At 37.3% G+C, this 25,676-nt stretch overlaps 1 protein-coding gene across 6 annotated transcripts in view; it reads left to right on the forward strand.

Moving 5' to 3' along the window:
- TMTC2 (transmembrane O-mannosyltransferase targeting cadherins 2) overlaps positions 1–25,676 on the forward strand; it is an 889,490-nt gene that overhangs the window by 281,500 nt on the left and 582,314 nt on the right. For all 6 annotated transcript variants that reach the window (XM_036865958.1, XM_036865961.1, XM_036865962.1 and 3 more), the window contains exon 8: positions 15,181–15,302. In XM_036865958.1, coding sequence (XP_036721853.1) covers positions 15,181–15,302 — 122 coding nt within the window. The remainder of the gene's footprint in view (positions 1–15,180; positions 15,303–25,676) is intronic.

Genomic DNA, 25,676 nt, shown 5'->3' on the forward strand with positions numbered 1-25,676 from the left:
ACCATCAATATAGGACTTCCCTGGTGGCACATTGGTTAAGAATCCGCCTGCCAATGCAGGGGACACGGCTTCAAGCCCTGGTCCAGGAAGATCCCATATGCCGCGGAGCAGCTAAGCCTGTGCACCACAACTACTGAAGCCCGCGCGCCTAGAGCCCGTGCTCTGCAATAAGAGAAGCCACCGCAATGAGAAGACCGCGCACCACAGCGAAGGGTAGACCCCGTTCACCGCAACTAGACAAAGCCCACGCACAGCAACGAAGACCCATTGCAGCCAAAAAAAAGAAAGAAAACAGAATAAACCTGCTATCTTAAATGTAATAGAAGCATTTCTTAAAAATGAAATGATTACGTTAGTGACCAGCCAAGTCCTTAAGCTGGGAGAGCTTAGAAATTAGACAGATTACCATAGAACGCCTGACCTTCAAGGCAAAGTATCCTAAAACACTTGCAATATTGACAATCAGATGCGTTCACCATATCAGCAACAGAAAGCCTGCTAGAAATCATGTAGGGCTATTTTCTGAATGCTCCTATTCTTTACAGGCCAGAAAAACGCTATAACCTACGTGAGCCCTTTTACAAAGGTAGCATTTCTCCCCAGTGTGCTGGTGTCGCTGTATTTTACAAACATTCTTCTGAAACTTTTAGAACTTATCAACTTATAGCTAGGCACATGCAATTCAGTGTTGTTCACACCTTTTGCACTCATGTTCCATTGTTCACTGTGATTTTGCTCATAACCACTTACCACCTGTTTTATTATTTACTTGATATTTTTCTTCATTCTAAAACATATCTATGAAATCACATTTTTAAACACAGATTAAATGAAATTTATAAGTACTAAATTTAAAAAATTTTTTGTGTTGTTTCATATGCATCTAAAAATCAAACTTTGGAAAATACTGATAAATATATTTCTCTCACAAGATTGTAAGTACCATGAAGGTGGGAATGACTGATACCTCATTAGCCTTTAGGTTTACCATCATATGCATTATCCATGTTGGCTAACCTAAATTGATATGCAAGATATGTATTTAAGATTTTTTTTTTTTTTTTTGGCTGAGCCGTGTGGCATGTGGGATCTTAGTTCCCTGACCAGGGATCGAACTTGTGCCCCCTGCATTGGGAGCGTGGAGTCTTAACCACTGGACCACCAGGGAAGTCCCTATTTAAGAACTTTTTTAAAAGAGATTTAACAATTACCGTAATAATTGAGAAAGTGGTGGGAATGTAAATTGATACAGCCATTATGGAGAACACTATGGAGGTTCCTTAAAAAAACAAAAATAGAACTACCATACAACCCAGCAATCCCACTACTGGGCATATACCTTGAGAAAACCATAATTCAAAAAGAGTCATGTACCAAAATGTTCATTGCAGCTCTATTTACAATAGCCAGGACATGCAAGCAACCTAAGTGTCCATCAACAGATGAATGGATAAAGAAGATGTGGCACATATTTACAATGGAATATTACTCAGCCATAAAAAGAAACAAAATTGAGTTATTTGTAGTGAGGTGGATGGACCTAGAGTCTGTCATACAGAGTGAAGTAAGTCAGAAAGAGAAAAACAAATACCATATGCTAACACATATATATGGAATCTAAGAAAAAAAAAAAAAAAGGTCATGAAGAACCTAGGGGTAAGATGGGAATAAAGACACAGACCTACTAGAGAATGGACTTGAGGATATGGGGAGGGGGAAGGGTAAGCTGTGACAAAGTGAGAGAACGGCATGGACATATATACACTACCAAACGTAAAATAGATAGCTAGTGGGAAGCAACTGCATAGCACAGGGAGATCAGCTCTGTGCTTTGTGACCACCTAGAGGGGTGGGATAGGGAGGGTGGGAGGGAGGGACATGCAAGATGGAAGAGATATGGGAACATATGTATATGTATAACTGATTCACTTTGTTATAAAGCAGAAACTAACACACCATTGTAAAGCAATTATACTCCAATAAAGATGTTTAAAAAAAAAAAAGAATTGAGAAAGGGGTGATTACTTTTGGTACCTGTGGTCAAAAAAATTTTTTTAAGTTGGGAAGGAGGGATAGATTGGGAGTTTGGGATTGACATGTACACATTGCTTTATTTAAAATAGATAACCAACAAGGACCTACTGTATAGCACAGGGAACTCTGCTCAGTATTCTGTAATAATCTAAATGGGAAAAGAATTTGAAAAAGAATAGATATATGTATATGTATAGCTGAATCACTTTGCTGTACACCTGAAACTAACACAACATTGTTAATCAACTATACTCCAATATAAAATAAAAATTTTAAAAAAAGGGAATTTGGAGGGTGGAAGAATTGCATAAGTTGGTCAAAAGATACAAACTTCCAGTTATAAGACAAAGACATACTAGGGCTGTAATGTACAACATGATGACTGTAGTTTACACTGCTATATGATGTATTTGCTTAGGGAGTAGATCCTCAAAGTTCTCATAACAGGGAAAAAAGCATTATTTTGTATCCATATGACATGATGGGTATTAACTAACCTTACTGTGGTAATCATTTCACAATATATATGTCAAGTCATAATGCTGTACACCTTAAACTTTTACAGTGCTGTATGCCACTTATATCTAAATAAAGCTGAAAAAAAAATAGGGAATCTAAACTGAATCTTAACATAGAGATATATTCTCTTGAGCAAGGGCAGGAGAAACAAAAGGTAACACTAGCAGATAGGGGTAATATGTACCCCTACATGCTCTATTCTTTATCTGGTAGCTGGAGCTGTCCAGTAACTTGAAACATGAAAATTAGTGAGATCTGGACTCTTACATCATCAATAATCCAGCATTCTTTCCTTTAAGGAGTTAGTCTTTGCCTGGATTATTTAGATTCAGGGCTTTTTAGGGAGGAAGAGTGACATTATTTGTTCTACATCTGAAACTGGTTTATATCTGCCTGAAGCCAGCCTGGAGACATCGAAATCCCTTTTGTCTGTGAGTGAATTGGAAATAAATCTGGGTGATGAACCTGATCACTACATCATCACACTGCAAATCTTGGAATTCTTACGAAAGTACCTCTATTATGTCATTTTTGTGTGTGTGTATGTAGGGTGAGAAAGAAAAATAGTCATCATTGCTTCTTTCCTCCTGGGTAATATAAACATTTTTTTTCTATTATTGTAAGTTAAGAAGAATTATAGTACCAGAGAAGATGACTTAACCCTCCTCCCTCCACCCCATTCCCAATCAAGTATCTTCATTCCCTTCCTTATTGAATTTACTGAACTTTCTTTTCCTGTGGCCATTTCCTTTATGGAATTTTTATGATTTTAATATTTTAATCAAGCTTGAAGGATTACATGTATACCATTCTCTCCTAATACTGAATCCACTGATGGCACTTTTTGCAGTTATTTTATCCCTTCTCTAATTATTTTTTTATAGTATTTGGACAGAGTGGAATAGTAGAAAAAAAAAGAGAGAATCTAATATGAATCCTGAATCTGTCATTTGCTTGTTTTTGAACACTGAGCAAGTTGGTTAAGCTCCATGACCCATAGTCACTTTGTTTGTAAAATGAGACCAGTACTAATCAGAGTGTAGGAATAATGTAAAAAGTATAAAGATAATGGGGGGGAGTGGGAGGGAGGCCCAAGAGAGAGGGGTTATATGCATACATATAGCTGATTCACTTCATTGTACAGCAGAAACTAACACAACATTGTAAAGCAACTATACTCCAAAAATATATATATATATGTAATACTTTAGTAGGTATTCAATAAGTAATAAACTTTATATAGTAGGTAGCTTGATGCATTGGCAAAAAGTATGGGCTTTCGAGGCATTCACACCTTTTAAGATAGGATTATTAACTGTTTGTCACTTATTATTCCTGTACCTTCCTCCACATTCACAAATGAGTGTTCTAACCCCTTGTATGAATTAGAAATGAGAAATATGAGGCTCCTACCTTGGCAGTGCCAGGGATATAGCAAGTACTTGGGCTTGTATTGTTTGTTGCCTGAATATTTATTGAGTTGCCTTTTAAACACATTTAAATTCATCCATGATCATTTTCTTGCATTTTAGGTTTTGCATCTTGATTTTATTACCACTTTTATGGGCTGTTTTATGTTAAGGTTAACCTTAGAGCTTTTTTTTTTTAATTAATTAATTTATTTATTTTTAATGGCTGTGTTGGGTCTTCGTTTCTGTGCGAGGGCTTTCTCTAGTTGCGGCAAGCGGGGGCCACTCTTCATCGCGGTGCGCGGGCCTCTCACTGTCGCGGCCTCTCTTGTTGCGGAGCACAGGCTCCAGACGCGCAGGCTCAGTAATTGTGGCTCACGGGCCTAGCCGCTCCGCGGCATGTGGGATCTTCCCAGACCAGAGCTTGAACCCGTGTCCCCTGCATTGGCAGGCAGATTCTCAACCACTGCGCCACCAGGGAAGCCCTAACGTACATCTTATATGCTACGTATTTCCCTCTTAATAATTGAATAAAGTATGAGGCAGAAACGTTTTTAAAGGTCAACCGTGGATTATTATTGCTCTTCCTTATTCCTTTAATTCAATAGAGAAGCCCAAGGCAAAGTGAAATGAACTTGATGGCCAGTGTATCATAAGCTAGAAAACAATTTTCCGTGAGTGAGGCAGAGTATAATTTTCACCTGAGCTGGAGACTTGGAAAGTTTGTGATTATTCACTGCCAACAGGTTAGCAATGCACTGAGGTCAGTTCGTCCTGGGTTTGAATTGTAGTTTTACCACTTTCTACATTTATAGTTTTGTGTGTTTGATTTAGCCACTGTGCTTTTCAATTTTCTTATCTGTGAAATCCGGGTAATTAAGGATGTTCCTTAATTTAAAAAATGAGATACATAAGCAACTAATGTAGAGATTGAAAATATGTTTCATCTCACAAACCTAATTTGAAAAGTTAGTTGGTACTGGCTGAATGAGGATGGTGCATTAAGGCCCCTTGTGGGGCTAAGTGAGAAAACATTCTGTGTGCCCAAAGGTATAGAATGGGAGGAGTGGCTGCATGTTAAGTCAGACATTTGCTCCCTATAGCTCGCTACCCTATTTTGTAATAAACATTCAATGAATGTTATAGTCACTGTTGTTACTGAGATGCAATGAATGGTTACATGAAGTTTTTCTAAGTTGTAATGAATAGTACCTAAGTAAGCTAGTTATTTACATTTTTCATATACTTGCCAAGATGGCATTATATATCTTATTTGTGGTCCTTTGGTATTTCCCCACCTCACAAGCTTTATAACTTAATAAGTTGCTTATGAGTTCTTCCTGAACAAAATAGTTCAACCTAAGTAGTTAGCAAATTAATAATATTTCATTTCAAAATGGGTTTTAATAATGATAGATTTCTGACTTGGAAAAAAAATAGTGCACTTTCTGAAATGATTTTTTAAAAATCAGACACTTAAATATAAAGATTTGAATCTCAAAAGCACCCTGGAATTGCACTCTCTTTCTGTACAGGTAACTTACCTGTTACTATTCTACAAGTTAGTTGAATTTTTAATAAATAAAAAGTGGAAGCCATATTAAATATAATGATTGTAGAACTTCTAAAAAGTGATCTATGAGCACTTGAACACCCAAAGTAGAATTTCAGGTCAATTCCAAACAGAACCTATAATGCAGACCCATCTTTCAGCTCTAACTCTGAAATTTTTTTTTTTTTAGCATCTTTATTGGAGTATAATTGCTTTACAATGGTGTGTTAATTTCTGCTTTATAACAAAGTGAATCAGTTATACATATACATATGTTCCCATATCTCTTCCATCTTGCATCTCCCTCCCTCCCACCCTCCCTATCCCACCCCTCTAGGTGGTCACAAACCACTGAGCTGATCTCCCTGTGCTATGCAGCTGCTTCCCTCTAGCTATCTATCTTACGTTTGGTAGTGTATATATGTTCTCTCACTTTGTCACAGCTTACCCTTCCCCCTCCCCATATCCTCAAGTCCATTCTCTAGTAGGTCTGTGTCTTTATTCTCATCTTACCCCTAGGTTCTTCATGACCTTTTTTTTTTTTTCCCTTAGATTCCATATATATGTGTTAGCATACTGTATTTGCTTTTCTCTTTCTGACTTACTTCACTCTGTATGACAGACTCTAACTCCATCCACCTCACTACAAATAACTTCATTTCGTTTCTTTTTAAGGCTGAGTAATATACCATTGTATATATGTGCCACATCTTCTTTATCCATTCATCCGATGATGGACACTTAGGTTGCTTCCATGTCCTGGCTATTGTAAATAGAGCTGCAATGAACATTTTGGTGCATGACTCTTTTTGAATTATGGTTTTCTCAGGGTATATGCCCAGTAGTGGGATTGCTGGGTCGTATGGTAGTTCTATTTTTAGTTTTTTAAGGAACCTCCATACTGTTCTCCATAGTGGCTGTATCAGTTTACATTCCCAACAACAGTGCAAGAGTGTTCCCTTTCCTCCACACCCTCTCCAGCATTTATTGTTTCTAGATTTTTTGATGATGGCCATTCTGATCGGTGTGAGATGATATCTCATTGTAGTTTTGATTTGCATTTCTCTAATGATTAATGATGTTGAGCATTCTTTCATGTGTCTGTTGGCAATCTGTATATCTTCTTTGGAGAAATGTCTATTTAGGTCTTCTGCCCATTTTTGGATTGGGTTGTTTGTTTTTTTGTTATTGAGCTGCATGAGCTGCTTGTAAATCTTGGAGATTAATCCTTTGTCAGTTGCTTCATTTGCAAATATTTTCTCCCATTCTGAGGGTTGTCTTTTAGTCTTGTTTATGGTTTCCTTTGTTGTGCAAAAGCTTTTAAGTTTCATTAGGTCCCATTTGTTTATTTGTGTTTTAATTTCCATTTCTCTAGGAGTTGAGTCAAAAAGGATCTTGCTGTGATTTATGTGATAGAGTGTTCTGCCTATGTTTTCCTCTAAGAGTTTGATAGTGTCTGGCCTTACATTTAGGTCTTTAATCCATTTTGAGTTTATTTTTGTGTATGGTGTTAGGGAGTGTTCTAATTTCATACTTTTACATGTACCTGTCCAGTTTTCCCAGCACCACTTATTGAAGAGGCTGTCTTTTCTCCACTGTATATGCTTGCCTCCTTTATCAAAGATAAGGTGACCATATGTGCGTGGGTTTATCTCTGGGCTTTCTATCCTGTTCCATTGATCTATGTTTCTGTTTTTGTGCCAGTACCAAACTGTCTTGATTACTGTAGCTTTGTAATATAGTCTGAAGTCAGGGAGCCTGATTCCCCCAGCTCCATTTTTTGTTCTCAAGATTGCTTTGGCTATTCGGGGTCTTTTGTGTTTCCATACAAATTGTGAAATTTTTTGTCCTAGTTCTGTGAAAAATGCCAGTGGTAGTTTGATAGGGATTGCATTGAATCTGTAGATTGCTTTGGGTAGTAGAGTCATTTTCACAATGTTGATTCTTCCAATCCAAGAACATGGTATATCTCTCCATCTATTTGTATCATCTTTAATTTCTTTCACCAGTGTCTTATAATTTTCTGCATACAGGTCGTTTGTCTCCTTAGGTAGGTTTATTCCTCGATATTTCATTCTTTTTGTTGCAGTGGTAAACGGGAGTGTTTCCTTAATTTCACTTTCAGATTTTTCATCATTAGTGTATAGGAATGCAAGAGATTTCTGTGCATTAATTTTGTATCCTGCTACTTTACCAAATTCATTGATTAGTTCTAGTAGTTTTCTGGTAGCATCTTTAGGATTCTCTATGTATAGTATCATGTCATCTGCAAACAGTGACAGCTTTACGTCTTCTTTTCCGATTTGGATTCCTTTTATTTCTTTTCCTTCTCTGATTGCTGTGGCTAACACTTCCAAAACTATGTTGAATAATAGTGGTGAGGGTGGGCAACCTTGTCTTGTTCCTGATCTTAGTGGAAATGGTTTCAGTTTTTCACCATTGAGGACAATGTTGGCTGTGGGTTTGTCATATATGGCCTTTATTATGTTGAGGAAAGTTCCCTCTAGGCCTACTTTCTGCAGGGCTTTTATCATAAATGGGTGTTGAATTTTGTCGAAAGCTTTCTCTGCATCTATTGAGATGATCATATGATTTTTCTCCTTCAGTTTGTTAAAATGATGTATCACGTTGATTGATTTGCATATATTGAAGAATCCTTGCATTCCTGGAATAAACCCCACTTGATCATGGTGTATGATCCTTTTAATGTGCTGTTGGATTCTGTTTGCTAGTATTTTGTTGAGGATTTTTGCATCTATGTTCATCAGTGATATTGGCCTGTAGTTTTCTTTCTTTGTGACATCTTTGTCTGGTTTTGGTATCAGGGTGATGGTGGCCTCTTAGAATGAGTTGGGGAGTGTTCCTTCTTCTGCAATATTTTGGAAGACTTTGAGAAGGATAGGTGTTAGCTCTTCTCTAAATGTTTGATAGAATTCACCTGTGAAGCCATCTGGTCCTGGGCTTTTGTTTGTTGGAAGATTTTTAATCACAGTTTCAATTTCAGTGCTTGTGATTGGTCTGTTCATATTTTCTATTTCTTCCTGGTTCAGTCTCGGCAGGTAGTGCATTTCTAAGAATTTGTCCATTTCTTCCAGGTTGTCCATTTTATTGGCATAGAGTTGCTTGTAGTAATCTCTCATGATCATTTGTATTTCTGCAGTGTCAGTGGTTACTTCTCCTTTTTCATTTCTAATTCTATTGATTTGAATCTTCTCCCTTTTTCTCTTGATGAGTCTGGCTAATGGTTTATCAATTTTGTTTATCCTCTCAAAGAACCAGCTTTTAGTTTTATTGATCTTTGCTATTGTCTCCTTCATTTCTTTTTCATTTATTTCTGATCTGATCTTTATGATTTCTTTCCTTCTGCTAGCTTTGGGGTTTTTTTGTTCTTCTTTCTCTAATTGCTTTAGGTGCAAGGTTAGGTTGTTTATTCGAGATGTTTCCTGTTTCTTCATGTAGGCTTGTATTGCTATAAACTTCCCTCTTAGAACTGCTTTTGCTGCATCCCATAGGTTTTGGGTCGTCGTGTCTCCATTGTCATTTGTTTCTAGGTATTTTTTGATTTCCCCTTTGATTTCTTCAGTGATCACTTCGTTATTAAGTAGTGTATTGTGTAGCCTCCATGTGTTTGTATTTTTTACAGATCTTTTCCTGTAATTGATATCTAGTCTCATAGTGCTGTGGTCAGAAAAGATACTTGATACGATTTCAATTTTCTTAAATTTACCAAGGCTTGATTTGTGACCCAAGATATGATCTATCCTGGAGAATGTTCCGTGAGCACTTGAGAAAAATGTGTATTCTGTTGTTTTTGGGTGGAATGTCCTATAAATATCAATTAAGTCAATCTTGTTTAATGTATCATTTAAAGCATGTGTTTCCTTATTTATTTTCAATTTGGATGATCTGTCCATTGGTGAAAGTGGGGTGTTAAAGTCCCCTACTATGATTGTGTTACTGTCGATTTCCCCTTTTATGGCTGTTAGTATTTGCCTTATGTATTGAGGTGCTCCTATGTTGGGTGCATAAATATTTACAATTGTTATACCTTCTTCTTGGATTGATCGCTTGATCATTATGTAGTGTCCTTCTTTGTCTCTTGTAATAGTCTTTATTTTAAAGTCTATTTTGTCTGATATGAGAATTGCTACTCCAGCTTTCTTTTGATTTCCATTTGCATGGAATATCTTTTTCCATCCCCTCACTTTCAGTCTGTATGTGTCCCTAGGTCTGAAGTGGGTGTCTTGTAGACAGTATATATACAGATCTTGTTTTTGTATCCATTCAGCCAGTCTCTGTCTTTTGGTGGGAGCATTTAATCCATTTACATTTAAGGTAATTATTGATATGTATGTTCCTACTACCATTTTCTTAATTATTTTGGGTTTTTTTGGTAGGTCTTTTCCTTCTCTTGTGTTTCTTGCCTAGAGAAGTTCCTTTAGCATTTGTTGTAAAGCTGGTTTGGTGGTGCTGAACTCTCTCAGCTTTTGCTTGTCTGTAAAGGTTTTAATTTCTCCATCAAATCTGAATGAGATCCTTGCTGGGTAGAGTAATCTTGGTTGTAGGTTTTTCTCCTTCATCACTTTAAGTATATCCTGCCACTCCTTTCTCGCTTGCAGAGTTTCTGCTGAAAGATCAGCTGTTAACCTTATGGGGATTCCCTTGTGTGTTATTTGTTGTTTTTCCCTTGCTGCTTTTAATATATTTTATTTATATTTAATTTTTGATAGTTTGATTGATATGTGTTTTGGTGTGTTTCTCCTTGGATTTATCCTGTATGGGACTCTCTGTGCTTCCAGGACTTGATTAACTATTTCCTTTCCCATATTAGGGAAGTTTTCAACAATAATCTCTTCAAATATTTTCTCAGTCCCTTTCTTTTTCTCTTCTTCTTCTGGGACCCCTATAATTCGAATGTTGGTGCGTTTAATGTTGTCCCAGAGGCCTCTGAGACTGTCCTCAGTTCTTTTCATTCTTTTTTCTTTATTCTGCTCTGCAGTAGTTATTTCCACTATTTTATCTCCCAGGTCACTTACCCATTCTTCTGCCTCAGTTATTCTGCTATTGATCCCATCTAGAGTATTTTTAATTTCATTTATTGTGTTTTTCATCGTTGCTTGGTTCCTCTTTAGTTCTTCTACATCCTTGTTAAATGTTTCTTGCATTTTGTCTATTCTATTTCCAAGATTTTGGATCATCTTTACTATCATTATTCTGAATTCTTTTTCAGGTAGACTGCCTATTTCCTCTTAATTTGTTAGGTATTGTGTGTTTTGACCCTGCTCCTTCATCTGCTGTGTGTTTTTCTGTGTTCTCATTTTGCTTATCTTACTGTGTTTGGGGTCTCCTTTTCACAGGCTGCAGGTTCGTAGTTCCCGTTGTCTTTGGTATCTGTCCCCAGTGGCTAATGTTGGTTCAGTGGGTTGTGTAGGCTTCCTGGTTGAGGGGACTAGTGTCTGTGTTCTGGTGGATGAGGCTGTATCTTGTCTTTCTGGTGGGCACGTCCACGTCTGGTGGTGTGTTTTGGGGTGTCTGTGGCCTTATTATGATTTTAGGCAGCCTCTCTACTAATGGATGGGGCTGTGTTCCTCTGTTGCTAGTTGTTTGGCATAGGGTGTCCAGCACTGTAGCTTGCTGGTCGTTGAATGAAGCTGGGTGTTGATGTTGAGATGGAGATCTCTGAGAGATTTTTGCCGTTTGGTATTATGTGGAGCTGGGAGGTCTCTTGTGGACCAGTGTCCTGAAGTTGGCTCTCCCACCTCAGAGGCACAGCACTGATGCCTGGCTGGAGCACCAAGAGCCTTTCGTCCACACGGCTCAGAATAAAAGGGAGAAAAAGTAGAAAGAGAGAAAGAAAGGGGATAAAATAAAATAAAATATAGCTATTATAATAAAAAATAAGAAAAAAATTATTGAGAAAAAAAATTTTAATTTAATAAGATATATTTATTAATTTTTTATAATAAAAAATAGAAAAAAATTATTAAGAAAAAATGTATTAAGAAAAAAATTTAATTTTTTGGGGGGGGGTTTATTTATTTATTTATTTATTTTTGGCTGTGTTGGGTCTTCGCTTCTGTGCGAGGGCTTTCTCTAGTTGCGGCGAGCGGGGGCCGCTCTTCATCGCGGTGCACGGGCTTCTCACTATCGCGGCCTCTCTTGTTGCAGAGCACAGGCTCCAGACGCGCAGGCTCAGTAGTTGTGGCTTGCGGGCTTAGTCGCTCCGCGGCATGTGGGATCCTCCCGGACCAGGGCTCAAACCCGTGTCCCCTGCATTGGCAGGCAGATTCTCAACCACTGTGCCACCAGGGAAGCCCAAAATTTAATTTTTTTAAAATAAAAATTAAGAAAAATTTATTGAGAAAAATTTTTAAATTTTTTAAAATAAAAAGTAAGGAAAAAAATTATTAAGAAAAAATTTATTAAGAAAAAAAATTTTTTAAGTATAAAAAAAACAAAAAAATACGGACGGACTGAACCCTAGGACAAATGGTGAAAGCAAAGCTATACAGACAAAATGTCACCCAGAAGCATACACATATACACTCACAAAAAAAGGAAAAGGGGAAAAATTAATATATCCTGCTCCCAAAGTCCACCTCCTGAATTTGGGATGATTCATTGTCTATTCAGGTAGTCCACAGATGCAGGTACATCAGGTTGTTTGTGGAGCTTTAATCCGCTGCTTCTGAGGCTGCTGGGAGAAATTTCCCTTTCTCTTCTTTCTTTGTACAGCTCCCGGGGTTCAGCTTTGGATTTGGACCCGCCTTTGTGTGTAGGCCGTGTAGGTCACCGGAGGGTGTCTGTTCTTCGCTCACACAGGGCGGGGTTAAAGAGCAGCTGTTTTGGGGGCTCTGGCTCACTCAGGCCGGGGGGAGGGAGGGGTACGGAGGAGGCGGTGCAAGCCTGCGGCCGCAGAGGCCGGCATGACGTTGCAGCAGCCTGAGGTGCGCCGTGCGTTCTCCCGGGAAAGTTGTCCGTGGATCACGGGAGCCTGACAGTGGCGGGCTGCGCAGGTTCCCGGGAGGGGCGGTGTGGAGAGTGACCTGTGCTTGCACACAGGCTTCTTGGTGGCGGCAGCAGAAGCCTTAGCGTCTCATGCCCGTCTCTGGGGTCCGTGCTGATAGCCGTGGCTTGCGCCCGTCTCTGGAGCTCCTTTAAGCGGCGCTCTGAATCCCCTCTCCTCGCGCACCAGGAAACACAGAGGCAAGAAAAAGTCTCTTGCCTCTTCGGCAGCTGCAGACTTTTTTCCGGACTCCCTCCCGGCTAGCTGTGGTGTGCTAACCCCTTCAGGCTGTGTTTACGCAGCCGACCCCAGTCCTCTCCCTGCGATCCAACCGAAGCCGAGCCTCAGCTCCCAGCCCCGCCCGCCCCGGCGGGGGAGCAGACAAGCCTCTCAGGCTGGTGAGTGCTGGTCGGCACCGCTCCTCTGTGCGGGAGTCTCTCCGCTTTGCCCCCTGCACCCCTGTGGCTGTGCTCTCCTCCGCTGCTCCAAAGCTTCCCCCCTCCGCCACCCGCAGTCTCTGCCCGCGAAGGGGCTTCCTCATGTGTGGAAACCTCTCCTCCTTCACAGCTCCCTCCCACTGGTGCAGGTCCCGTCCCTATTCTTTTGTCTCTGTTATTTCTTTTTTCTTTTGCCCTACCCAGGTACGTGGGGAGTTTCTTGCCTTTTGGGAGGTCTGACGTCTTCTGCCAGCGTTCAGTGGGTGTTCTGTAGGAGCAGTTCCGCGTGTAGATGTATTTCTAATGTATCTGTGGGAAGGAAGGTGATCTCCGCGTCTTACTCTTCCGCCATCTTGCCCAGACCCCCTAACTCTGAAATTAGTATATGTTTTCTTCTGGCTTTAGAATCCCTTTTAGAGATAAATAGTTGGATTTGGTTTATCATTAATTGCTTTACAATTTTTAATATCCAGGATTGTGCATCTTTTCTGTTATATAAATCATATCTTGTATCGTTTTAGTATGAAGAAGTGGTTCACTCTCCCTAAGGAAAATTACTATTTGTTTTGTTTGGAAATATTTATTAGTTCAACATGGCAAATAGAAAATTGTATGACATTGTTTCACTTATTAGGATATATTATAATTAAAAAATATAATTATCACAGAAACATGTAAAAAAATTTTTTAAATCCATGCCTAATCCTACCACCCTAACAACTATGAATGTTTTATATATTTTATTCTAGTTTTTGGTCTTTGCTTCAGGATTTCTTGCATCTCACCCTGAGCATTTGATTAAATCTAACCAAATTCTTCTTAAATACGAACACATTTTAAGCTTTAGGAAAAACATTTTTATTCGAGCTATCATTTTTATGATAATATAGTTTATTGACTTTTCTCAGAACTAGAAACACATAGATGTGTGTGAGTGGTACCTACATGTTTATGCATGTTACATATAATTTGTCACCAATGTTTTTACTAACCGGTCAAGCAAAGGGCACTCAAAAGGTCAGGAGATGCAAATCAATTCAATTCATCAGACATATTTCTATTGACAATGCTGTGCTAATGCAAAAAGAATTTGATTAAAATAAAAGGAAGCTAGCTCTTCCTTTGAAGCAAAGATGTACAACCAGTGTGGGTAACACATTTAGGAAAAGCCTCTGATTATTCCTCTAAATGGAAAAAGCCATCATAATTATGATTAGTTAAGCTATAAAAGTCTGCTTGAAAAATAATGCAGGTCACCAGTCTGTTGCCTGGTCTCAGAAATTAAGTAACTTCAAAATTTGCAGTGTTTATTATAACTATAATATTTAACTTAAATACACAAATCATCTTAAAATACACTTTTACCATCAGGGGAATATTCTACCATACTATGAGCATAGAAGGGAGAGGGGGGTGATAATAAGCAGGCAACTGATACACTTTTGGCTTTATTTCCAATTTTTTTCTCTTGCTTGGCTGTTAGTGAAATGCTATTTGGTGGGCAAAATTTGTGTAATTTGAAAGTAACAGCTGATGGCTGGAAGGCCTTAGACTAGCTTTGCACATGGTGATGGGCATGCTAAGTAACTGTCATATATTCACTGGATCTTCCAAAGGAAACTGGTAAATTTTATTTACTTATTAAAATATAAAATGCAAATAATTTCTGAAAAAACTGAAATCTAGCACCAATGCTTAAACCCAAATATTTTTAACTCCTTCATTTAATCTTACTTTCTCAACAAGGTTGTTAACCTTAGAGGGCAGGACCTTGAACTTCTGTTGTCTAGGTGCTGCATAATACTCTCCAATTAGTAGTTATTCTATAAATACTTGAGTGTCTGAAGGAATGAATGAATGTGAATAAAAAAGAACAAATGATTGTACATAAGAAAGACCCAACCTTAAAAAAAAAAAAAGAAATGATGACAAAGCACATATTCTTGGGAGTTAGATGTTTCTAAGTTTAAAAAAAAAAATCAAAGCTTTATCATGTACTACATTTTTGACTTTTAGGCATTTCACTTAATTTCTCCAAACACAAGTTTTCTCATCTGTGAAATAGACATGATGGTGACTTTTGGGGAATCAAATGAGGTAACGGATGAGAGTACTTGCCACAGAATCTGAAAATGTGTGGAATATAAACATGATGATGTGACCTGTTGCAAATGTTCTCAGAAAACTGTATCCTCATACTGATTTTCATGATTCTCTTGCCAGGTGAAGCGTACATGCGACTAAGCAAGCTCCCTGAAGCAGAGCATTGGTATATGGAATCACTGAGATCCAAGACAGACCACATCCCTGCTCATCTCACCTATGGGAAACTGCTTGCTCTAACAGTGAGTAACTCCCTTTCTCACCCTTTAGAAACTGGTTCTGCCTGTGCAGACTGAGGCAGATAAGATTTGAGGTACTGGTTCCTGGCCAGTTAACCCAGATTGTTAGGATTTAATGATGATAATATTAAGTTAGAACTCTGTACAGAAAAATGTAGAAAAATGCATTCCTTTGGCTATGGGGTTTGCCATAGATAAAATATGATATGTATCCTTGATGTAACTTAATTGAAATGTATAAATGGAGAACTCCAAATGTGTGATTATATAATGAACTTGTCAAAATAACAATATTTGTATAAAGGCTATGTTCTCCAAGCCAGTGTTAACCCCAGATTGGCTATAATGTGGAATTAAGTCTGATTCTTTCCAAAAAGCCAGCGTTATATAAGATACTGCACGTGTGTCCATCACTGTCACCTAGAATTCCTACTAATTGGAAATCATTCTGTAAGAGAAGTGGAGCCATCATTTGGCCACCCACTATGTGACAAGCTCTCTTGGCCACATTTCTGTGAAAGTGGTATTATTTGAAGCATAAGAAATCGTTGATATCCTACCTTTGTGACTTAACAAAAACTGTAATTTTATGTGCCTCAAAGTAGTATTAATGTTTTTATTTTATACAATCGGGGATTGTTCAGAATATTTAAGTAACTTTTCACCCAGCTAATAAATGGTACAACTAGCCTCAATCCTAATCTGAATCTATTATCTGTGTTATTTTAGTTATATCCCTTAATCTCTCTCCAATATTACTAAAAATAAATGAACACTAGCAAAACGTAGAGCAAATGGTCAGGAAAGTGATTGCTAAGTGAATTCGTAGAAGGGTGTCTTATAATTATTTGAAAATAATAACATTTTTATTTCCCACAGAAGATGATAAGCTAAACACTTAAAAGTATTATGTATCCATTCTAAGATATCACTAAAATGTTACTAAAGAGATTATATAAGCAGACTAAGTAACCAGAAAACATCCCACTAAAAAACATCTAGATATGCCTAATAAACTACAACAGATATGCTCTTAATGCATGGCTGAGCTCAAGGTGTAGAAAGAGAATTTCCCAGGGATGGAAATGAAGCAATAACTAAACACCAGAACAGTAAACAGTAGGCTGTTCCTACAGCTGATTTGGGTTAGTTTACCAGTTGCAACAACCCATGGGAAGGAGCTTACTGTTTGTTTTCCTTCTTGTTGGAATAAGAGACAAAACCTTGGACCAACAGAAGGCCAGGAATTAGATGCCTAAATAAAGCAGGAAAGTTCATATCCTCAGTGAAAGAATAATGTAGAAAAAGTTCACATAGTGATACAAGAGGGCAACATGAAAGTTTGTCTATCTCAGCATGGAATCTGAAATCTTTGCAGAGAATTTGTCACTATCATCCTCCCTTTACCAGGCTTTGGGTTTTGAATTTACTTTACTTGAATGATCAGGGAATTCCTAGGCCAAGAAATTAAAAGTCAGTCCACTAAAACCTCTAGCTGAAGACGTTACTGAAGGTGTCCTTCGAAAGAACACAGTTAAATCTAGAAGGAGTTACTAAGTGGGGAGCAAAAAGACTGGTGAACAAAGAAATGGTGATTATGTGGGTAAATCAGAATAAACTTTTACTGAATAAAACTATTGAGAAGGAATGACCTCACAGGAACAATCAGAATGGGAGGGGAGATGAAATTTAAGCTGGTTTTTTTGGAACCCAGAAAGCAGAAAGAGGTATTACAACTGATTCGTCAGAACAGAGTAAACAACCATCTAAAGGGAGTTTGGAATGGGGTAACAATGAGAAGAAAGCTGGAGAGACTCAAGACGTGGCGGCAGCTGGCATAGAAGAGAGTGAGTTAAGGAGTATGAAATAGGGTAATCAGTTGTAACTTACATATGCGGCAGTCAGGTTTCTCCCCACGTGCTCAGTGCTAGCAAGCCGGCACTCACCTCCAAGTGGGGAACGGATGCTCACAGTGGCGGAGCGGTTGGGTGAGAGAGCTCTGTGACTCAGGAACAGCTTGCGCAGTCAAAGGTGGAATGCAGAGGGGACTGAAAGGAGGATTGATTGAATGTCTTCCAGTGGAGTACTCAGATTGTCAGTACCGCTCCCCTGCCACACGCAGAACACAAGCTACACAAAGTTCATATCCCCTCAGCAACACATATACACACACCTCACCTCCCAAGAAATGGTTGCATTCTTAGCTGGAGAAGCTGAATCACTGTAGGGGAAAGATTTCCATGTACCTACCTTTGGAGGTCCCTGAAAATGACTAGCTCCCAAACCAGACAAACAAAAGTGACTCCAGTCTAGAAAGCATACTTATGCCTAAGGAGTTCATTCAGCTTTTATTAACTTTTAAATAAAAAGTTTATTTTTTAATGGGCAACCAAGGATCATCAGTCATATTAGGGAAGGCTCAAATGTAAAAGATTGGAACTGAAACAAATGATTAGCAAAAGGAAACTGAAGGAAACAAAAGAAAAAAAAAATCCTAAGAGATGGTAATATAGCATTTTGTGAAGTGCAGGATGCCATAAAAAATAAATAATGAAAAAACAAGAAAGAGCTTTTAGAAGTTAAAAAAAAAATGATGGTAAAACCATTTTCATTTGAAGGATAAGAAAATAAAGGTGAGTAAATGTTTTCATACATAAACATAAAGATGAAGAAAAAAATATATGAAAGAAGAAATTATGAAATAAATTAATATGGGGGCCCCAAAAAAGAAGGAACAGAGAAAGGGAAAGAACATTACTTAGAATTGGAGGGTGTAAGTTGCCATTTTGGCCATCTATAGGATCATAATATGTCTAGTTTAATCAGTTAGAAAAAAATTATTTTACCTTATGAAAACCTGTTCCATTTCCTATTCTGATAGGCTGATAATTCACACAGCTCCATATAAAAATAGAATGCATGTATAACTATGGCCTCAATTACTGTCTTTGAGATGTCCTTATGGAATTCAAATGGAAACATTTTTAATTAGATTGGGAAGTGGCCACCTTCAAAGAATCTAAAAGTTTCAAATGCCTGATTTACCTCCCTGCCAAAAAAAATCATTTAGAAAAAAAAAACTGAATGCTTAAATGTACTTAATTCTGAATATACCTAGATTGTGACACTAGTTTGGATATAGAAACTACGTGTCTTTTAAATTTTTTTTTCCTTCTTCTTTTCACGCCTGAATAATTTGTTTCCTGTACCAAAAATATGATTTTACAGGCTGCTTTATTTTTCAGAAGGTATTTTTAAAAACAAGATTTAGCAGTTTTAATTTACTGAAACATATGGAAGGAAGGGAAGGAAAGACATGTATTACAATCAAATTTTAATCCCCACCCCCACCATCAAGAGAACTTTCGTAGTTTCCGACTTGCTGATTAGATGAAATACAAATCCTATTATGGAATGGCTTAAACTCAAAGTGCCAAAAACTCCACAACCATCCTTAACAGTCTCTTTTTGAATTATGAGATTTGGCAAATTTCTGATCCCAGTGGATTGCTTTTGTCTAATTTTGGGTTTCTTGGCCTGGTAATATGCCATTGACTTAACATGGAATTGGCAAGGTAGAAAATACCACACATTTGACTTCTGAATGCTTTAAATATAAAATATTATAAAATGGAATTGGCTATTACTCTCAAGGGAAGAAGAATAGAAATGGACTTGTGTTTTTACTGTTCCATCAAAACTGACCAAAGGCAAAATATGTAAAACTGACGTGCAACAAAATTAGACTTAGACTATAGAGTAGGACTTCATATAAAGAATTATATTTTTCTGAGACAAATTAGACAAAAAATTGATTATTGGTGCTTTTATTATAGCCAGTGGAATGATTCACTCGAGCATTTTTGTACAAAATTTTCTTTAAGAATTTGTAGTATTTATAGTATTTAGAAAAGTTCAAAAAGATTTGGAATTTCCCAGAATGCTCTGACAAACTCCATAGATCAAATCCTTTTTTATTTCTCTGACAAAAATGTCCCTTTCCTCTCTCTACCTGTTCAAATTTTATTTCCTCAGTGAAGTCTTGCCTGAGTCTTTCAAGCAATGATTTTTTCCTTTCTCTGTACTTCCATGGCACTGGTTTCAGTATCTCTATAATAGCACATTTTAGATTGAATGGCAGACATAAATCTATCTTTTGACCCTGGACATGGGACAGGGACTAAGTCTTAACTTATCTTTTTATATCTTTAGTATATGGCATTTCAGTATCTTGATAACTATCCCTGTACCCTCCTTTTGCATTTCCCTTGTTAAGTTACATAAGGGCTGGGCATAGGTCATTTTTTCCCCCCAGTTTTATTTAGATATAATGACATATAGTACTGTATAAGTGAAAGGTATACAGGGTGCCTGACTTTTTAATATTTCTGTTTCCCTAGCCTGATTCTCATGTCCTCATTAGTCCCTTCATTTTGCCAACACATGTATTGAGATTTGTTAATCCATGCTAGGGATCACTCTAATTCCCAATGATATATACTGAATAAATGAATGAGAGTGGCATGATTGTAGAGTGGATACAGTGTAATCTTCCAAGACCCTGGAAGGGGAGGTGGTCACAAGAGGATGATTGTACATCTCTTGAGTGCCTGTGATTGATATATGTTATTTCATGAAGCTTTACAACGAGTACTGTCCTCTTTTTATAAATGAGAAAACTGAGCTTCAAAGATTTAAGGAATGTCCCCAAGAATAAATAAGCCACTAAATAGTAGAATTGGATACATCCTCAAGGATTTCTGAATTAAGCATCATTAATTTTCATTCTATATTAAATAATTTTGTGTGGAGCTTTTTCCCTCCTTTTATACTTGATCAGAGATTCTAAAAGGAAGTTAGTGCTCCTGCCTCCCCATTTTTTTTTTTTAATTAAATTTACTTTTTATTTTTTGGCTGTGTTGGGTCTTTGTTGCTGCACGCGGGCTTTCTCTAGTTGTGGCGAGTGGGGGCTACTCCTCATTGCAGCGCGTGGGCTTCTCACTGCCGTGCATGGGCTTCTCATTGCGGTGGCTTCTCTTGTTGCAGAGCACGGGCTCTAGGCACGTGGGCTTCAGTAGTTGTGGTGTGGAGGCTCAGTAGTTGTGGCGCACGGGCTTAGTCGCTCCGCGGCATGTGGGATCTTCCCAGGCCAGGGACTGACCCTGTGTCCCCTGTATTGGCAGGCGGATTCTTAACCACTGTGCCACCAGGGAAGTCCCATCCCCGTTTTTTATAACTTATTTTTAGACATTACCTCTAAATGCTAGTTTAGTTTGAATGGGTAAACGCATTTTTATTATTAGGCATTATAGGTCATTAACTAAGGGTTTTGGCTATTGGCAAAACTTTTAACTTTTAACATTAACTTTTGGCTATTGGCACTTTTGGGTCCTACATTACAACTCAAATACAAATGTTCCAGGGTACCCTAGAGAATAGTTAGTTCTGCTTTAGGGTCACTGGTAACCTCCATGGTTACATATAGTTGGACCTGGGTGACATCTCTTTAGAATATATGGAACTTTCATACCAATGTCATATCCAATTAAAATACTAAACACAAGCTGTCTTTAAAATTGATTTATTCCTTGTTTGAACTTTGTTACCTAGGGCTAATGCCATGAATTTAAAATTGGGCATGCATTAAGAGAGAAAAGAAGGAATAACATTTTCATTATTACGGTGTTTCAGATGGTTTTATAGTTGTTTCTAAATCCCGTGTGTGTTCTCTAGTTGTGTGTACATCCTTACTTTGATTTTTTTTTTTCATCCTCCTTCCTTTTGTCTTTGTTCAATTTATTTCAGCCGAATATTTTGCAGTTTTTGTGAGCCAGTAAAATTAATATTGACTTAAATTGTAGTAAAAGCAACTTGGCTGTTAGCTTATTTTCCAGATTTAGGTTAGTAAGAGAGAAGGAAGGATATGGGAGACTCTGACAGTAATTCTTGATACAGCAAACCTTTATTTTGGCTACTGTATGGAAATACTGAGCCAGATTTCTGTGTCTAGCCAAAGTTAATTGGGCTACATAAAACTCCAGTTGTGAAAGTACTTGAAGTTCCATGGAAAAGTTCCATACCCCAGGCTAAAATGGTGTCAGTGTAGTCTATCTGGAGCACAGCGCTGTGTGTTTCCTTGGGCCTTTTGTCATAATCATTACTATTTAGACCTGAGATTATTTTTCCATTTGCTCCTCTTTAAAGCAAAGCTCTTCCCATTTTGCACGTTGACTAACATTTAGGTTCCTTTGTTTTATTATAATCACTGCACAGTCATGTTTAGATTGGAGGGAGCAGGGAACAAAAAATTTTCCTGTGACTCTCACTGAATGATTATTATGGATATATACCATTGAAGTTGCAAATTTATTCTGTGAAAAGAGAAGGCATATATCATATATATCATGCTATTGAAATATTGGATAACAAAAAGAAGAAAATTTAATTTAATATAGTGCTCAGCTAAACATTTTATATGAAATTGCCTCATCTAAACTTTATGATTTAGCATTCTGGAAGTTACCATTGTATTATTTTTACTCTGAAGCATAATGAATCTGATAGTTCTTTTTTATGCATTTTGATATACAGAATCAATCCTTTTTTTTTAATTGAGGTATCTTTATAGGATCAATCTTGTAATTACGCTATTTGTTGCCACTGAGTGACCTAGGAATCCAAGTATCTCCAAAGTATTCCAGAGTTTTATTCTGCTTTCTTATGTCAGTTACTAAAAGGCATTGTTACAGATATTTTCTTTTGCCAGAAGTAACATTATTCTCAGAAATAATATTCTCAGAATAATAATATTCTCAGAAATAATAAAATCAAAATAGTCAAATTCTCAGGCATTGAAGGTCATGTGGAATAATTCTACCTGCTTTATATATCTACATATCATGATGCTATGTTTGAAAAGAAATGTTAGCTTTTTACTTAGGGGTAAATAGGATGCTGCTGCTTTGAAACTAACTTAAATTTCATTGTTATTCTGTTTGATTTCTGTATTTGGTCTGTAGTTAACATTTAGTGCAATTTAAATAGCCCAGCAAAAATAAATAAATAAATAAATAAGTAGCCCAGCAGGCTCAGGCCTCAAAATCCCCCAGGACTCTGCTATCCCATGTTATTGGAGGGATGCAGATGGAGAAGCCGTATGCCCTTAAATATAGCTTGGCTTTCTTGCAGGACTCTGAAAAAGCAATCCTTTATAAAAACTTGAATTCAATATACATTTTCTGAACCTGAACATTGTGTCATGTTCTGTAATAAACAGTGGTGATACAAAGACCAGCAGGGCGTTTCTTTGGTCTCAAGAAGACCTCAGTGTATTCTCTGTAGGGGAAATTATAACAACTGTCTATAGTAGCTTCAGTGGTGGGCTACCATGCTTAAGACTGGTGGAAATGGTTTTTGTTTCAGAAAGGACAATTATGTAGGTACCTTAATCTTATTTTCTTTTAAATTTTTATTAGAGGCATGAGATTCCACACCACTTAGTAGATATTTTTCTCCCACTTCGCAGTCCTTTAATTTGTTACATGAGCCCGTTGATACACGAAATGACTTGGCATCACGATTTCCAGCTTGTTATCCTTTCTGCTACATCATGTTGACTCTCCTGTCATGTAATCAAGCATGAACCCATTTTAATGTGAGTTAAACTCTGTTTGTAATTTATGTTTTATATTTTCCTAGTTTGATCATTGTTTAATAGAAGAAATTTTGAGTATCTTTCCTTGTTAAAACAGCATCCTTGTCTAAGCCCCTGTTTACCTTTGAAAAAGGTGGTACTGACCGCATACATTTTCAAAAGCAAGTATCTTTCCTCCCAAGGGGTTGGATCAACACTTCACAAAAAAAAGTTGCCTATTTTTTCCTGCAGCCTCTGGATGTGTATACATATATTCATACACACACATATACACACACACACAGAGGCATATATGTAAAGGAAGCCACGTCTGTTCTAAAATGTGAACGTTTTCATTTTTGCAGCCTCGTAAATAGGTTTATCAGCCCGTCCGTGAACATGGTTACAAACCCAGTGCATTTTGGGCATTCCCCCTTATATTCATCTACATTGCACATGAGGCCGCTTGAGCCTCAGCAGCCTGAAGCATGACATCTGCAGACTTGTAGATTTTATCCTTAGTTGTTTATTAAAATTATACTTCTTCCAAACAATAGTTAATTCTGAGTTCAACTTTTTTTTCCCCCAAGTCCTGAGCTTCTAGGGCCCTCTGAACTTCTCATTCATTTCCTATCTCCCTTGACATCAATCCTCATCTCTTGCTTTCCTACCTAAAAAGAATTAAATATTACCTGCAGGGTGACCCCTGACCCTGCCGCTTCTGTGATCAGGTTAATCACAGTACTTCCTGTAGTTAGCTCGTACTCTTTATCATGCAGTAAACTAGACATTGTGAATATGCTATTGTAATATTTCTCACATAATCCCACGATCTAGGTACCTACTCTAGAGATGAGGAAACTGTGGTTCACAGAGGTTCAGACCTGTGTCCAAAGCCTCTTGCATTATACTCGGTTTTTCTGAAAGCTGTACTTAAATTTCTCTTTAACCTTTTGTTAATTATGATCAAATATGGATATATGGTGCCTTGTGCGCATAAATGCCTAACTTCAAAATATGTAAAAATTGATTTTTAAAGAAAATCTTTATTCAGTTTTTAGATTTTCTTATAATGCAGTTCTGAAGTGAAAAGACAACTTCTATGTATATCGTTAAATTAAAGAAGAATTTTAACATGGGTAATTCAAAAAAGGATTTAGGTATCTATATATGTGAAGTAACAAGAAAATAGTAATAGTGAAGTTGAAAGTTGAATTTTTAATTTAAATACGGTTTACATGGTGTACCTTATATGGTGTATAGTTTCTCTTGTAGTTTAAGTCTTGAAGGAAACATTATGATATTCCAAACTGAAGGGGAGCACAAGGTCAGATGCCTGAGGGAAGTGACTGCTGACCTTTACCTGGTTAACTTTTAACTGGTAGATAGTGAGTTGAAGCCAGAGCACCTGAGCACATACCGGCCTACAAATTTATTTAATAAATGTATTTATTTCTTCTCACAGTGAAAAGCATAATTCCTTTAAAAGACTTAAAATTGCAGGACTCTTATTTCTGAGGTGTAATTGAGGCTCTTTGTCAAAAGTGACAGGATGGCGTACGTTCTTGAGCTGACACTGTAATTCAGTGTGCATTGTAGTAACAATACTTTAGGTGGAAGATGTTAACATGCAGGAGGATTGACACTTAATATGACCCTTTGGTCCCTTTGACATTAACCGTGTGGCACTGGGTTTAAGATGGGCACTGGCCATTAAATAATGCCATGTATTATAATGCCATATAATGGAAAAGTAGGTAGTGTAATTGGTAGATGTAATGGTCAGTCTGGGAAATTTTTGTCCCTGAGCAATGGAACTTAAAGATATTATCCACTGTAAAGTTTGTTCTATTTCTCATTTTTGGGGATGAAACAACACTAGCTAGAAGAAGAACAGAATTTCCATCTGCTTGAATCAGAAATTTACTCACTTTAAGCAGAAAATTACTGATCAGGAGTATTTTATTTTAAGGTATCTTTGCATGTCTCAAAGAGATTACCTCAGTAGAGGTAAAGGATTAAGTTGAAATCTGTTGCTTTGGCTAAAGGTAGTTTTCCTAAAGGTGTCTGTTTTTCTCTTTCCACCCAGGATGCGCATTTGCCACAAGTGGTAATTATCTTCTCCACTCTGTTTCCACTTGTGTGGAAGTGGGGTCCTCCATCCTCTCCCCCTCACTACTTCAGCAGTTCTCAACCTATTTATATAAATAATTGTGTATACATGGCACTTATTAAATTTGATACCCTTTAATTATAACAAAGCTGATTCAAATAGTAATGCTACATGACAAGGATTGCTTTTACTTGATTATAAGATGGGGAATTTCAAATACAGTGAAGTTTAAGGGTACCAAGAAGATTTTACCACTGCCATTATTGCTTTGATAGTTTCTATTAAAGCAGTATTCCCAGAAGGTACAAAATATATTCCCCAAGTGTATTCCATAGACATTAGCACGTCTAGGTTTTCCTTAGAAAAAATTAAGTAAGCAAATAGTGTGGGAGAAACTGTAATAATTTTCCTAGCTCTGAAGTCTTCTTTGTCTGAAATTAATACTCTAGATTTCTTTTGATTAGTGTTAGCCTGGTTTATCTATATCTGTCCCTTTGCTTTACCTATCAGAGTCTTTATATTTAAAGTAGATTTCTTGTAGACAACATATAGTTGGGCCCTTTGTTATTATCATTATTCACTCTGCAATCTCTATCTTTTAATTGGTACATTTAGACCATTCATATTTAGA

Source organism: Balaenoptera musculus, chromosome 10, assembly GCF_009873245.2.
Source record: "Balaenoptera musculus isolate JJ_BM4_2016_0621 chromosome 10, mBalMus1.pri.v3, whole genome shotgun sequence".
Lineage (NCBI taxonomy): Eukaryota > Metazoa > Chordata > Mammalia > Artiodactyla > Balaenopteridae > Balaenoptera > Balaenoptera musculus.